At 40.6% G+C, this 16,711-nt stretch overlaps 1 protein-coding gene across 1 annotated transcript in view; it reads right to left on the bottom strand.

Moving 5' to 3' along the window:
* The window catches only part of ABCB11 (ATP binding cassette subfamily B member 11), a 76,853-nt gene that overhangs the window by 30,372 nt on the left and 29,770 nt on the right, over nt 1–16,711 (bottom strand). The window contains exons 10-17 of the mRNA XM_057747093.1: nt 16,273–16,447; nt 11,108–11,221; nt 8,826–8,936; nt 7,434–7,559; nt 5,668–5,871; nt 3,918–4,088; nt 3,196–3,397; nt 1,709–1,784 (exon numbers count right to left, since the gene is read on the bottom strand). Of these exons, the coding sequence (XP_057603076.1) occupies nt 1,709–1,784; nt 3,196–3,397; nt 3,918–4,088; nt 5,668–5,871; nt 7,434–7,559; nt 8,826–8,936; nt 11,108–11,221; nt 16,273–16,447 (1,179 nt within the window). The remainder of the gene's footprint in view (nt 1–1,708; nt 1,785–3,195; nt 3,398–3,917; nt 4,089–5,667; nt 5,872–7,433; nt 7,560–8,825; nt 8,937–11,107; nt 11,222–16,272; nt 16,448–16,711) is intronic.

A 16,711-nucleotide genomic window follows, 5' to 3' on the forward strand; every position in this document is an offset into this window, starting at 1 on the left:
AGTAGGACCCAAGGTAGGAGTATGTGGAGAAGAAGAGGGTATCAAAATAGAGTTGACTGCCTCCCAGTTCTGAGATGGAAGACCTTGATCCTTGTCCCCTCAAATTCCTACTACTTTAATCTTACATTTCGTAAATCTCTCTGTCTCTCATTCCCTGTTGCCCACCATCCCACCTGCCTGACATAAGCTGTCCCAGCGAGACCGTGGGCAGTCTACCTTAAACACCAGCATTAGAATTCTATCACACCCCTTTTCAGAAACCTGCAACATCTGCCCTCCCTCCCTCAGAAGCTGTGTACCGCTTCTCACCACAAGTAAAAACAGCTAATTTGGGAATATACGCTCTCTCTCTCAACATTATTATGTAGGAAATTACTGTCATCCAAGAAATTGTACTTGAACCAAAAATATAATCCTAAAGAGAGACTTAGGCATCAAAAAGACTGAAGCCAGGGAAATAAGATACAAATTAACTTTTCAATTAGTCATCTTAAAAAAGAATCTGTCAGCATACACAGTAAGATATTTTTAACAGACCTTCTTACTCAAACTTATAAATCTTTCTCTGCAGGAGGTTAATAGCTACTTTCTGTGTGTAGGTTGTATTTCTGGGTTTCTCCTCCTAGTCACCAAAATGTAGAATTTGTGAGAACTAATAGCCAAATAGGAAATGTTTGTATTAACACCAGTTCTCTGGTCCTAATGGTAAACTGTAAGTAAACTACTTAGAAACGAAAAAATTTTGCGCACGTGAAAAATTAAGAAAATATTAATTTTCTTGTTGACATGACCATGAAATACATCTTTTTGCAACCTTTAACTTAGTGATCAAAAGAGACACCTAGTCATTTTCTGTGTTTAAGAAGTTCGTTGGTATCTTCAGATTGTGATTCTAATGACCCTTATGGTAAAATCCATGGTAGAGAAACATGCTGTCAGTCTATTGCCTACAAATAGTTTCCTATCTTAAGAAAAAAATATCTTGAATAACATTTTCACACATATAGACAAATACTCCTGGGCAGAATTGTTCTTAATATACAGACTTTTAATAAAGGAACTGTTTTTTTGAAACTCTTAAACCAGGATAAAGACTAAATTTATAGTCTTGCTCTATAGCATACTCCAAAAATATGTTTTGGAAGTCAATACCCATGTATTGATCCGGAAAAAAAAAAAAATTCATGTTTAGGGAAATTCTCTTTAAACGTTAGACAATGCATCTCTTATTTCATCTAGCTAAAGAATGATTTGCCTTTGGTTGGGTAACTCTGGGAGCAGAAATATTTATAATTAAATTGCAGCTCAGTAAGTTAAAGAATGGAGCTAAAGGCATGAATGTGACCTCCATTTAAGCCAGTGCTTCATACCACAGTTAGCTTTGGGAGACAAGTCTAAACATGGATTTTTTTTTAAATCCCCTTTCTATGCTCAATAAACAACATTCCAACTACACAGCACCTTTAGCATGACCCCTACCCTCAGTACAATAAGAAGCCAAATTTAAATAAAACATCTCTACGAACTGGAGACGGAAATGTCAGTATAGCAACCAAGGATTCATTTGCATGTTCATAGTATACAAATCCTAGGGCTGTGCTCAAGGGCTCTCCCAGTTGCACCTGAGATATTGCCAGCGGATCCTACCTGCAGAGGGCTCCTAAGAACATTTGAAAACTTTAAAATCTGCTCCACGGCTTGAGCTTACCTTAAGCTAGCCTGGTAGCTCCCTCTTCTAAAGCTCTGTTTTCTCTCCAGTAAGGCATCTTCAGTTTCATCTTTTCCTATTCAACACGAGGGATCCCTTAGTGTATCCAGTAAGCAGAAGCATATCAAAATAAAATTATTTACTCTACTTGCCTAGCATATCATTACTATGTCTGATGCTAGAACAGTCTATTAGCTTTATTGCAATAAACAAAAGTTAGCACTTGTCCAGCACATTCTAATTAAAAAAATTCAAAATACTCAGCAGGATTGAATCTTTTGAACCATATGATAGCCTATGTGTTATCACCACAGAAATAATCTATAGCTATAGCTGATGCGAACCAAAAAAAAAAAAAAAAAAGAACTTGTGAGGCGCCTACTAGAGGTAGCAAAATGACAGATACACCAAATTTAAAAAAAAAATCTTTTCAGAATAAATCACATAAGTGTATATAGTCATTTTACCCAATAGTGTTAACAAATCCAGATATGGTAGAGAAAGTTTGGAATGGTTGGTTAACGTAGGTTGAGGAAAACCACCAAATTCAGTGGTGCACTTCCACTGCAGGTGGCATGGGTTCAGTCCCTGGTCCGGGAATTGGATCCCGCATGCCGCTCAGAGCAGCCAAAAAAAGAAGAAAGAAAGAAAAGAAAATTCAGAATGAAAATGATAAAGTACACAGGGCCTGAAGTATCTATCTACATTCGTGAAAAATAAGCATAAACCTTTTTAGTCATTGGTTAATTCACTCAGCCAACAAAAGGAGAACTCCTACTGAGTGAGTGCAGGACACTCTAAGGAGCATCGCCTATTTGCAGTGTGTGAGGGGAAAAAGGGCATGGAATTGAAAGTTCTTCCACAGAAGACCTAGGTTTTAGCTCTATGACTTGATCAATAACTAAACCTCCCAAGGAACTTCCCTGATGGCGCAGGGGTTAGGAATCTGCCTGCCATGCAGGGGACTTGGGTTAACCCCTTGTCTGGGACGATCCCACATGCCGAGGAGCAACTAAGCCTGTGTGCCACAACTACTGAGCCTGTGCTCTAGAGCCTACAAGCCACAACTACGGAGCCCATGTGCTGCAACTAGTGAAGCCCACGAGCCTAGAGCCCATGCACTGCAGCAAGAGAAGCCACCGCAATGAGAAGCCCGCATACCGCAACGAAAAATAGCACCTGCTTGCCACAACTAGAGAAAGCCCGCACACAGCAATGAAAGGCCAACACAACCAAAAATTGAAAAAAAATAAAAAAATAAAAAATAATTTGTCACAAAACAATTAAAAAAATAAATAAATAAACCTCCCAAACATCTGTTCTTTCCTTGGTCATCTCTATGATATCTATCTATCTATATAATGTCTCCCAGGGCTCTGAGGAGAACAAATAAGACACTGTATATTAAAACACATAGAAACCCAAAAAAACATTATATATGCTAACTATTCAATATAATGTACAAGCGTATTGGAAAAGGTACTTGCCCTTTACGTCTTTTTCATTAAAGGCTTGACCTCCTTGACTTTGCAAAGTCATTAGAGTGAAATAGACGCCTTTCCTTTCCAACAGTTCTTCATGGGTGCCTCTTTCCACGGCTGTACCATGTTCAAAACCAATAATGACGTCTGCAGCTCTAACCGTGGACAGGCGATGAGCGATGGAAATGATTGTGTGCCCATGCTGAGTCTGTAAGAATGTACGGGGCACAGTTAGGCCAGACCACAAGACAGAGCTGACATTGACATTTGGACGGTCTCAGAATCCACAAGCAAGGCAGAGCTTTGGTCCCTGGGAAGACTGTACATAGGCTGTACGGACATTAGAAAACGCCAGCGTGCTTTCTTGTGGCTGAAAAGCACCACCACACATTGGTCTGGTTGCTGCTGTTAATCAATAGCTAAAAACCCAAAGGGAAATTTTAAAAATCATATATTTTAATTTAGACTTTACAAGATTTAAATTTTTTTTCATGTGCAGCTTTTAGAAGCAAATCATAGTGTCTTCCATTCAACTGTGAGGACCACTGTGGTGAGCTAATACATTCCAAACAGATACACTGACCCGTGGAGTCCTTCTCCCTCTGTCTGTCTGTCTCTCTCTGTCTCTCTGTCTGTCTCTCTTGCCTCTCTCTCCACAGCTGCCTTTCCTACAGCAACGCAAGAATTTCCATATGGACTCATAAAAGAAACTCAGACTTTCAACAAACCTTGTTCAGTGCCTCTTGCACCATGGCTTCACTCTCATTGTCCAATGCCGAGGTGGCCATGTCCAAAAGCAGGATCTTCGGCTTTCGGACGAGGGCTCTCGCAATGGCTATTCTTTGCTTTTGACCGCCACTCATCTGGCCTCCTCCTTCTCCAACAAGAGTGTCAAATTGCTAGGAAGAAGGTGACATCAGTAGTGAAGAGGAAGAATTTGATGGATTCTGACAGAGATTCATTATAAAGGTCCTTTCCAGCTTCCTCCCCAAACATGAATTTTCACAGGTCCTCCTTTCACTCAAAGAAACCCTTTCCTGAAACAGGCTATTATCGAATCAATATTTGTGCGTAAAATAAAGATATGGACTTATCCGTTCATTCTGGGCTGTAAAAATGTTTTTCTTTAGCTCAACTTCAAATAAAATGTTTCCACCACAGTAAAAGTTGATGAGGGTCCTGAAAATCCATCTTAGAGGATTAACGCATGTATCAAATCCCTGTCTCTTTTCTCTAGCTAGACAACACAGAAAAATACAGTGTTAAAGCTGTCTAGATATTATAAATGAAAGATCAAAGTAGCTTTATAATCATTACCATGAACAGCAAACAGTTACTGAGTATCTTGCATGCCTAGGTTACATTGGAATCTCATAATGGGAGGTTGCAGTCAGACTCTTATCCTGCTTATTATAGCCAACATGAGTTGAGCACCTACTGTGTAGAAAGCATGGATCTGAGCTCCTTACACGTGTCCTCTCATTTAGTCCCTGCTGATGCCTCAGGACGTAGGTACTACTATTCTCCTCAACTGATGGATAAAGAGATGCTGCGGTCTGAGGGGGTAAAGTAACTTGCTCAATTCATAAAGCTTGCAAGTGGAGAAGCTGAGATCTGCATGGAGGCAGTCTGATTCTGAAGCTTTATACTTTTTAACCACTAGACTACATCATCCTCACAGCTGCAATCCTATTCATAGAGATATTCTAGAAGGCCGAGTAGGAAATATTTTAGAGTGTGGGCTCTGGAGTGAGACCACCTGGATGAGATCCTTGTCTTGCCTGCCTTGAGCAAGGGATTTGACCTCTTGGAGCCTCCATTCTCCATCTGTAGATGGGGATAATGGTAGGAGCCATCTGACAGGATGATTGTGAGAGTTGAGTTAATAGATGTAAAGTGCTTAGAACAGTGCCTGGCATGTAGTAAGCACTATATATGTGTTGACTAGTAATAGTAACTCTCTGATTTGGCAGACCACTGGCCGCGAAATCCATACAAGTATAATATTAGTGAGTTGGGTTTTGTTGTCCTTGTCATATAAAATGAAGATAAATGAGGAAATTTTTGAATATGTGAGATACGGTACTGAAGACACAGTATTAGCTGCCCAAGCACAAAAAAATTAAAGAACTGTGACAATGATAGACCTTAAAAAGGCGTTGTGAAAGTTACTGCCACGTGACAAATTTATCATCCACTTGGAAAATGTCTAATAGACAGAATAAGGAAATTGTTTCTGTGTCAAAGGGTGCTTTTAAAAGGAAGCTACTCCAGTTTGGTAAATTTTTAATATATTAACAACAACATATTTTCAGACAAAAGGGGGAAATTCAAGGTACCTTTCTGGGCATAAAATTAAAACATGACATTAAGAATTTAATAATTTAGGATTCAAATGAAAAGAAATGCACATTACTGTGCAATTTTTTTCCTTCTATGACTGCTTGGTTTCCCTCTGGAGTGAGAGGCTAGGGGTACCTGTGGCAGGTCCATGATGAAGTTGTAGGCGTTGGCTTCCTTGGCAGCTCGGACTATATCTTCCATCGTTGCATCTTTCCTGCCATAGCGAATATTCTCGGCAATGGTGGTGGAAAACAAAACAGGCTCTTGCTCCACTATCCCGATCTGAGCTCTAAGCCACTGAATGTTAAGAGAGCGAATGTCATGGCCATCCAAGGTCACCTGGAGAACAAGAACACAAGGTCACCTCTCTTGTAATCCTTCAGGGTTCTGAATCATACTGCTATGTTATACTTTACCTATGGGGGAAAAAAAGAGACCAAAAAGATTGTAAAAGATTATAATGTTGTTGTTAATATGAGGATGACAATATAAAGTGAAATCAAGTGTAGCTGTAGGACAATTCATTGTAGAAACACCGTTGATATAAAGGTCACTTAGTTTAGCACGATCGGCCCAGGACTAGAAAAGTTTTTAATTTCTCAATAAAGAGTAGAGTCAGTTATTCACCATACTTTGAATATTTTTATTTGTTGACTTGAGGCCAAAAGGAACTTCAAAAGAGACCATGAACATAAGCAATGATCTCTCTCTCTTGGATATATATGTTCAGAACAAAATCTTACTTTCTGGCCAGATTCATCAAATGACACTTGGCTGTTCAAAGGCAATTGAAACTATAAGTGGGATAAGCTAATACATATTACTATTAGCACAAATGTAAAAGTTTTACATCAAAAAACACATGATTTCTGTATATTCAGAGTATAATTTTGGTGATATGTGGCAGAGCTATAACTCCCAATCAGAGAATAATTTGTCTGTGAAAAAGGAAAACTCTCTCACATTTGCCATGTCACTCTGACAGTCCCTGCTTATATAGAACGCATTGCATGGAAGTCACGTAATATACAGTCCAGTGATCCTATCTCAAGGCATCAAGGAGACGTTGACAAGAATGATTCTGGGCCAGAGTGAGAAGGGCAAAGCCTTTGGCATCCAACAGATCTGGGTTCAAATCTGAGGCAAATCTCAACCTCTCTGCTTCCTCATGTATAAAGTAAGCATATTTATCTTTGGAGGTCACTGTGAAAATACTTTCTTTTTTTAAAGAATTAATTTTCTTTTTCTGACTGGCATGTGAGATCTTAGTTCCCCAACCAGGGACTGAACCCATGTCCCCTGTATTGGGAGCTCAGAGCTTAACCACTGGACCACCAGAGAAGTCCCATCACTGTGAAAATAAGTGATGATTTTCATTCAGTACTCAACATATAATATTGATAAATAGCAACTATTAATATTTATTTGTTTAGTTTCAATTTATGTTTATAGTCAGAGAAACACAAGGAGAAAGAGACAGTAATTTGCAAAGTTATGTAATTATTTTTTAACCTAACTTGTCAAAGCAATGATCAAGAGCTGTTCCCTGTTCATTCTGGTTGTGTCAGCTTTCTTATACGTAGCGTTTGGAGAACCTTAGGGACCAATAATAATTTTGTTACAATAAGAAAGAAGCGGAAATGTTTCCTCACTGAAGAGGCAGCAATACCATTTTGAATGTATCTGCACATTCAGTCACAGCACTGAGTAGATGGACTGGTTATTCATCGAACACAACCACCGTGGAGGGAATTAGCCCAGTTGGTTCCGTTGAAAATCGTTGTCAGCTCTGCAGATGTCAGGATGGTCTCAGCGTATGCTAGGCCTCTGTGTTTGACCAATATATAACCATCTGCAATTTCCTATCCCTGTGTATTAAGAAGGTTCTAGAAGATACATACCATCCCTTCACTGGGGTCGTAGAACCGCTGAATGAGCTGCAATGCTGTGCTTTTCCCGGCTCCACTGGACCCTACCATAGCTGTCATCTCCCCTGGCTTAATGACCATGCTGAGGTTATTTAAAATCTGCAGAGAAAAGAAAAGAACAATATTCAGTTTGCCGTCAACTCGGCTACATGTTAGAGTCCTTTGTGGGGACACTGTGTATGTGTTTCCTTATGTCCTCACAGCAATGTCCACTGCTTTTCATCAATAACCAGAAAAATTAGTAAATAGTGCCTAGGATGTGGTTTTAGCATTTAGCATGTTACTTAGTAATAAACTGGTAGTTGTAACCAACAAATAAAATAATGTGTGGTAACACTGTTGAAGTAAATAAGCCAGGCCAACTTTGAAAAGTATGTCTCAGAATCTAATTTAAAACATTTCTGACATGCCAGGATACTTCAAGCACACTGTCCCAGTTAGCTTAGGGGAGAAAGCCACTTAGCAGTAGAAGATTTTATTAAAACAAACTACTGGGGACTTCCCTGGTGGCACAGTGGTTAAGAATCCGCCTGCCAACGCAGAGGACATGGGTTCAAGCCCTGGTCCGGGAAGATCCCACATGCTGCAGAGCAACTAAGCCCATGCGCCACAACTACTGAAGCTGTGCTCTAGAGCCTGTAAGCCACAATTACTGAGCCTACATGCCACAACTACTGAAGTCCTCGAGCGCTCTAGGGTCCGTGCTGCACAAGAGAAGCCACTGCAATGAGAAGCCTGCGCACCACAACGAAGAGTAGCCCCTGCTCGCCACAACTAGAGAAAGCCCACATGCAGCAATGAAGACACAACACAACTAAAAATAATTAAATAAATAAAATATTAAAATAAAAAAATTATTGGCATTGGGAACAGAAGACAAAACAGAAATGAAAGATGTATTTCAATTCAACTGGTATTTGTTGAACAGCGATTATGAGCTGGCTCTGAACAGATATAATAAAGGAAGTTTTTAGCCATCTCTTAAAAAGTCTTTACTGAGTAAGTACTACCTTGTGATCTATGTTTCACAAAGCACTTTTACAAATGTTGACATTTAGTTTACATACATATGTGTGTATGTCACAGGGACAGGACCTGCCACTCATTTTAACAGAGCATCACCCATTGACTTAACCTGAATGTGCTGTCAGACTGCGTTCCCACCAGAGGGATTTGCGTATTATTATCATCACAGAGAATGTGGTTTCGGGGCCTGAGGAACACAAGACACCCGAGGACACTTCCAGAGAAACGTGTCTCCGTGCCTTGTTCCCGGCAAATGAGTCATGATTCATGAAAACAAGTAATGTGTGGCTCTGGAAATGAATCATCAAAGAAGAAAACTGGGAAAAGATTGGCACTCACCTTCACCTCCGGTCTGGAAGGATAGTGGAAGGTCACATTATGGAATTCAATTTCACCCTTAACTCGATCCAACTTGTAACCATCTTCTGACATGCAGTCAATGAGGGGTTTCTGGAGTGGCACATAAAGGGGATACAGCAACAGCACGTATTAGATGCTTTTACCATCCGTCTCGGTTTGAACTGATTCATAAAAAGCACAACAACCAGGTAAAACACTGCAGTGATATGTCGAAGATAAGTTGCTTCCGCATTAAATATGCATTAATAATAGCAATAACATTCACCACCATTTATTGAGAAATTAATGTGACATTATTACTTTTGTAATTACTATTACTATATAATAGTATTCATACATATTACATATATTTATATATAACCAAACTTATATAAGTAATTAATACAGTGAATTGTAATTAATATAAAATGTCAAGGATCATATAATTGGTATAAAATATTACCACATTAATTTAATATAACTAGTATTTATTGTATACTACTATGATATATTATTATATAATGACAATATAATAATATAATAGGTTGGCCAAAAAGTTTGTTCAGGTTTTTCCATACAATGTTTCAGAAACATATAGTATGATCAATAATTAATATATTATTATAATTAATATATTATATATTATTACATAATATAATGTATTATTATATAATAAAATGTGTTATAATTATTTTAATATATTATCATATACTATATTGATCCATAATTAATATATTATTATATAATGTATTGATATTGTTATGAAGTATTGTAATATTGAGATACCACAGGAAATGTACAGGTGTTTTAATATGCTTTTTTCATTTATGCAATCATCACTGTAACCTCACTAGACAGCTGATATGCCCATTTTTTCACTTGAGGAAGTAGAGGAGTCTCAAGGGGCCAAGGTCCACTAGCACCCTACATTTGAGTATCTACTATAGATGATGACTGAAAGTAACAGAATGTCTTCAAGTGGTGTCTTCAGATATACCCACGTTCAGTTGATATGCTGAACTCCACCACTGTGGCCGTCCGTGGTGAGCCTAATTCAGAACTTAACCATGCTCGGTCATTAGACAAGAGTGCGGGGCGTCTCCTGCCACCAGAACCCTCCAGGGTCAACTTCCTTCCCTCTCCCACACGCGTGAGAGACATTCATCATACCTCCTTTCGGGGCTACAAGGTCATCTATTTCTTCCTCTTTGGTCTCTAGTAAAGGTAGTAAAATAATTTTTTGCCTTAATTTTTGCCATAGTTTCAGGGGCCTTTTGGACTCGCCATCTTATCTGAGCACACAGCAACTCTAAGAATGAGGTAGAATTTGGATAGCTCTATGTGGTTTTCAACAAGCTCTTTATACCCCGATACGTGAAACCCCAAAACGTAAAATAGATAGCAGTGAGCAGCTTCCTCGGGCAGGTCTATGTCTCGTCAATAGTTACGATCCAGGGACCCACAAAGCCCCTCTGGATCTCCAGGGCTCCTGACTCAGCCCAGGGCGTGTTTTCAGAGAGGAAGAGCAACATAGGGCCACCTCCCCCCTTCTGCTCTTGGACTTGGTCCTTTCTGGCTTGACCTCCAATGTGTTTCAATAGACTAATCAGGAAAATCCTAGCCAGGCTATCAGGGTCCTTCACAAGCTTGTAGGCTTTCTGTCACATTTAGAAGTAACCCAACCGTACGAACTTGGCCTGAAAGTCCTGCGTGATCCGGCCCCTTCCCGTCCCTCCAGCCTCTGTCTCCTGCTCTCTCTGTTGAGTCACACTGACTTTGTTTTAGTTCCTTGCACTCACTGAGCCCCTTTCCAACCTAGAGGGCTCTTCTGTAAACACCTGCCTGCTCTGGCCTTCCAGCATCACTCCTCCCCCAGTCCTCTTTTGCATGGCTGACGCATTTCCTTTGGTTTTCAGCTCAGAAACGGTGTCACGGTCACTCAATTTAAAAGCTCCCCCCCCCATCCCAGCCACTATCACAGTGACCCATTTTATTTCCTTCATTGCACTTATCAGCGGCTAACATCATCTTATCTTTGGATGTGCCTACTTCGTTATTGCCTATTTCCCACACGATGTGAGAGCAGGGGCCTTATTTGCTCGTTTCACTCTTGCACTCCCAACTCAGAATGGGGTCTGGCTCATGACGGCGCTTAGTCAGTATTGCTGAATTAAGGGCAGTGTGACAGCTCCTCGTACTTTTTTCACATGGAGGTTAAAGTTCATTCTTCTCCCCACCCCCTACGTGCTAATGGCCTTTTTTACTCTTGGGCTTGTACATACCCGGTCTATCGTCTCAAAAATGCTGGTGGCTGCTGCACGCCCAGCTGCAAAGGTTTCCAAACAGGGAGAAGCATTGCCAAGATTTAAAGCTCCTACTATGACACTGAGGAAAATCTGAAATAAAAAGAGAGACATCGTTTTCATCAACTTGTAAATAATGCTTGCTGTCATTTGGGCTATCCAGGTGAACTCAAAGACATCTCAGAAATATTCTGTGGGGGTTTGAAAGCTACATAGCCTTGGAACACTTGGAATAGTTTTTGTTCTGCAAAGTGTCTCCAATTTTTCTACTGTTATGATTTAAAAGACCACATTATTGTTGATTGAACACTATTCTACAAAGAAGGATATGTTTTTAGATCAGTAAGAGGTCTAAGCAAGGCAGCATATAGACCCTGAGTGGGTTAGCTCAGTGGTTCAATGATTTGACTCATTATATCAACAGCCTTATAATGGTTTTCTGGTTAAAGGGTTGCGGAAACACTCTGATTGCCTTGACTGTCCTAGAGACTGGTACGTGCAATATACGTCTGCTACTTCTGCTTCTGCTGTATTCCTGCTACGAGTGAACTCGTTTTGGGGATCCTACTGCTATGCTACTGCTAGCAATAATAATAACAATAATAATAAGATATGTTTCTAAGCGCTTTCCTTGTATTCCTTCCTTTAATCCTTACAACAGAAGAGGAAACAGAGGTGGATGGAGGCTGCCCAACTTACCCAGTGTCTCAACGGGGTGTAAGTGGTCGAGCAATATTTGAATCTAAGCTGTTGATTGACATTTTGTCCAGTTCCCAGGCTCCTCTGCCGCCACTACACACAAATGGAGTGGCCGGGTTCCCATGCAGAGCTGGGGCAGCTGTCCTTTGACCCACGAACCCGGCCATCTCATTGAGTGAGGGGAAGCCTACCTGATCACGACCAGGTATTCCTACCCGACAGCACTCTGCTTTTACTAGCGCTGTTTATGAAGGAAGAGGCAGAAAGGCAATGCCTCATGGCGGCCTCTAGGAGGAGCCCAAGACTCCTTGTCGCCACCCTTCCAACCAAAGGATGAGTGTGTGTCATGTGACACGTGGAGGCTTTTTCGTGGACCACTGTCTATTCAGGACTGGAGTTATTTGCGGAGCTGAAATAAAGGTTGGGACCTCATGAATGTAGTCTTTTTCAGGTAATCAAATGATCCTAGTCTGTGGTGGTTTCCATGTGCTGGATTCTTCCCACGGGTTGTAGCACATCAGGGCAAGACACCCCAGAGTCCATACCCATCCTCTTTCTCCCTTCTGGCTGGACCATGGGGCTTCTCAGAGCCTGCCAGGCATCTCCTCCCTTTCCAGGAACCTCTCTATTCCGTATGTCAAGATGCTGTGAGCCTCCCGCCCTCTCCCTGAATTCCTGACGCTGTGCATGGGGACATTGTCTCTTCACCTATCCCGCATCTGTCCACATGTCCTTTTCCTTCATTACGGCAGGTACTTCCTCCCATGGCAGATTAGTTTAATCTCTCAAGCCCCCCAATTTCATTATCTGTAACACAGGGATAACGATGGCATGTACTTGAAGGGATTGTTACGAGAATTAAGTGATAATGTGCGTAAAGGCAGTTAACCCCATGCCCGCCGCATAAATAATAGTGGTGATGAAAAATGAAAGATGCGAGATTCCACACTTATCATATGATAAGATGAACAGACAGAATAGTCCTTGTGGCCTAATTTGTGGGAAGACCACCCTCACTGAACGGACTTGAGGACTCGGGGTGAAGGGGCGGCTGGGACGAAGTGAAAGAGTAGCATTGACATATATACACCATCAAAGTTAAAATAGCTAGTGGGAAGCTGCTGCACAGCACAGGGAGATCAGCTGGGTGCTTTGTGATAATGTAGAGGGTGAGAAGGAGGCTTGAGAGGGAGGGGATATGGGGATATATGTACACATACAGCTGATTCACTTTGTTGTACAGCAGAAACTAACACAACATTGTAAAGCAATTATACTCCAATAAAGACGTAAAAAAAAACAAAAGAAAGGACCATCCTCATCAGAGGTCCCCCTAACTGAGCAAAGGAAGCCTTCCACATGTCCTAGTTCAGGGATCAGTAAACATTTTCCGTAAAGGGCCAGTTAGTAAAGATTTCAGGCTTTTCAGGCCAAAGGGGCTGAAGCAATTATTCAACTCAATTCCATGGCTATATAGTATAAAAGCAGTCATAGACAGCAGGAAACAAATGACTGTGGCTTTGTTCCAATAAAACTTTACTTACACAAACAGGCCACAGGCTGGATTTGACTTTGTGGGGCCATGGTTTGCTGATTCTAGACCAACTCACTAGTGGCCTGAGCTGAAGTTTGGAGTCAGACTCTTGCTTAGCCTGGCTTTGCAAGCACTACCTCAAATGAACATCTCTCTCGGGGTTCTCAGCGAAAGAGAGAGTGAGACAGATAGATGAATCATCATTTCTCACCCCAAATATCACACTTTTCAGCCCTGTGGACCAGGGTGTGGGAAGAGGAAGGGCAAAAGAGACCCCTGGGGAATGATTTATCTGTGTGCTGTGCTGGAGAAAAGGGGACCTGTTCATAGGAAACAAACTTTCGGTTACCAAAGGGGAAAGAGGCAGAGGGATGAATTAGGAGTTTGGGATTAATGGATGTACATTACTATATATAAAATAGATACACAACAAGGTCCTACTGTACAGCACAGGGAACTATATTCGATATCTTGTAATAATCTATAATGGAAAATAATCTGAAAAAGAATATATATGTATATGTATAACTGAATCACTTTGCTGTACACATGAAACTATCACAACATTGTAAATCAACTATAGTTCAAATTAAGTAATTAATTAATTAGAAAGGGGTCTGTGGCCCCTTGGAAGAGACTGAGAAACAGGAAAACAGTGGTTAATGAGCCTCAGAGTCACAGAGATCTGAGCTCACATCCCACCCTGTGCTGTTTGGGACGTATTCCTCAACCCCATGGCTCCATTTCATTTTTAAGTGGTAGCATAACAGCATCAATCACAGAATGGAGTTGTAAGTATTACATGTGGTAATTATGCTAGGTCCTTCACTCAGTGCTTGACACCTTGTACTCAATGAAGAATGTTCCTCTCTATTACTGCTGGTACTTTTTCATTATCGACGGCCATGAAAGAGCAGCCTTTAGCACCATTCAATTCCCTTTCATCTTTTTTTCAAAAAAGGTCACAGAGTATGTTTTTTTGTCCATGGACAAGTGATACTAATGACAGTCGTTTCTGTGAACTACTTACCATTTATGCCCAATTACCATGCAGCCCGTAAGGATTTTGTGCATCACAAAATGTGTTAGATTAACCTAATTGTTAATTAGTTTAGTGCATTAAAAACACTCAACTCAGCTCATGCAGACTCAGCCTTTATAGTTCCCTGCTCAGGGCATGGCCAAAAAAGTGCATGCACACAGAAGGCAGAGAGAGAGGGGGAGGGACAGAGAGAACTAGAAAGGGAATGCTTACCAATGACTGTATTGTTAAAGGCTGTCTCTCATCTTCCCAAAGAAAAAGTTCTTAAGATGTAAGTGGAGGCTTGCAAGGAAGAGGTTAGGAGTAAGAGGTGAGGTTAGTGATTGATGACTGAAATGTGAGAGACACATAGGTTGCCATGTCTGCACATAGTAGGTACTCAGGAAACATCAGTGGAGAGACGGAACTATTTACAGAAGGCATAGAGTAGCCTATAACCCAATGGGCAGGAAAATTGAAGATGACACCTTGTTAAATGAGTTAAACAAGGACACCATTAGACCAAGGTGGCTTTAATGTGTTAGCAGCCAACAGAAGGGACCAAAACCTAAGCCTAAAAGGCTCGAGGCTAAGAAATCAAAACCTAAAGACAACCAGTCACCAACAGCCAATTAGGCTTTCCCAAAGAAGGCAACTCCTTAAGCTGCAGCTGTTCAAATAATTCCCTTGCTTTGCTCCTCTTCTCTATAAAAGTCTTTCCCCTAGCTTCTAGGAATAGAGCCCCTCTCACCACTTCTGGTTTAGTGTGCCCAACTGGAATTATTCTTGCTCAAATAAACTCCTAAAAATTTTACGATGCCTCAGTTTATCTCTTCACGGAACCATAAAACTGGATCTTTGCTAGAGAGAGTCACCAAGGTTTTTTTGTTTTGTTTTGTTTTTTAATTCAGTGGTTCCAGCTGGAATTATATGTTTTTAATTTACCATTTTTTCATTTTCGAACTGTTATTTGTGCACACTTCTGTCCTCTCCTGGCAGGCAAGGAATCAAAAGAAGGATGTCTTTTCTCAATACATGTCTTTCTGCAGATCAAGCAGATATAAGCTGCTGGGACTAAAGTCAACTACCGGTGTTTCTAGTTTGGTAAAGTTGAAAGCGCTTAAGAATCATTAGATCAATAAAGACAAAGAACTTTATAGTCAGATTTTAGACCTGCAGTACTTTCACTGGCTTTTCAAATGTGCACAGCTATATTAAGGGTATTAAGAAAGTGGTTAAATTACAATAGTAGTAACACTTTCCACCTAAGCTATCCCTTTACGGTTTACAAAACATTTTAACATGATTTATCATATTTAAACAAAGTTCAAGTGATTCCAGCTCTTTATCTTTCAAAGAAAAACTGAAAAGATACTGGAAATTAAAGTTGCCAAGGCATTCGCTATAGTGTGGCTACGGTGCAAGTCAGAAATAAGATATGCTTGTTTTACCTGTTCAGTTGAGGATATTGTTGGCTTCGTATTTTAGTAACTGTGAGTGAGTGTATTTCACAACTATGTCCATTAGCACATATCTTGTGCTATTGTTAAGTTCAACCACATAAGCTGTTAACGTTTAACTAGGAGATCCCTGACTCTCCTTTTTCATGGCATATTATGTTTTGGACTCAATCAGAAAAAGCATTGTTTTACAGCTATGAAATCATCCGTTGATTGGAAAGTATTAAATCGCGAGTCTCGTGATCTCACACGCTCAGCATCCCTTTAGTATAAAAGGCATAAGTATTGCTTGTTTCAACAGATGGACTCCATCAAATCGTTGAGGGTGTCCTCCCTCAGACACTAATGGAATAAATAGAATGCCTTCACTGTGGACTTTTCTGAGATACCGGCTGGAAGTGCTCTGTCGTGGTCATCAAGATGGAAATACCTGGACAAGGGCTCCTGCTGTATATTCTCCATCATCCAGGACGAGTTTGGAGCCGTACCAGAAGGCCAGAGCGTAACACAAGAAGATGAGACACCACATGAATCCAGTAAAGAATCCCATCACTATCCCTTTTCTAATTCCCCAACGCTGGGCAAACACAAGATTTTTCTCATACCTGTGAAGAGAAAACATTTGACTCTCTTTCAGCAACAGCAGCAGCAGCAGCAGCTCAAGTTAAAATGTTTAAAACAGGCCACAGCACAGTGGTTTTAATCAGTGATTATAAAATCACTCCAAACACAGAGCAGCTTTAGGGAAAGAACACAACGACGACATCCGCATAGTTCCTTAAAATTTGTTTCAACCTGGAAATGACGATGGGTTGAAAGGATGATGCCCAATAAGCCCCATTGTTGATTACTTCTTGGATGAGTAGAGT

This window comes from Hippopotamus amphibius, chromosome 8 (genome assembly GCF_030028045.1).
Source record: "Hippopotamus amphibius kiboko isolate mHipAmp2 chromosome 8, mHipAmp2.hap2, whole genome shotgun sequence".
NCBI lineage: Eukaryota > Metazoa > Chordata > Mammalia > Artiodactyla > Hippopotamidae > Hippopotamus > Hippopotamus amphibius.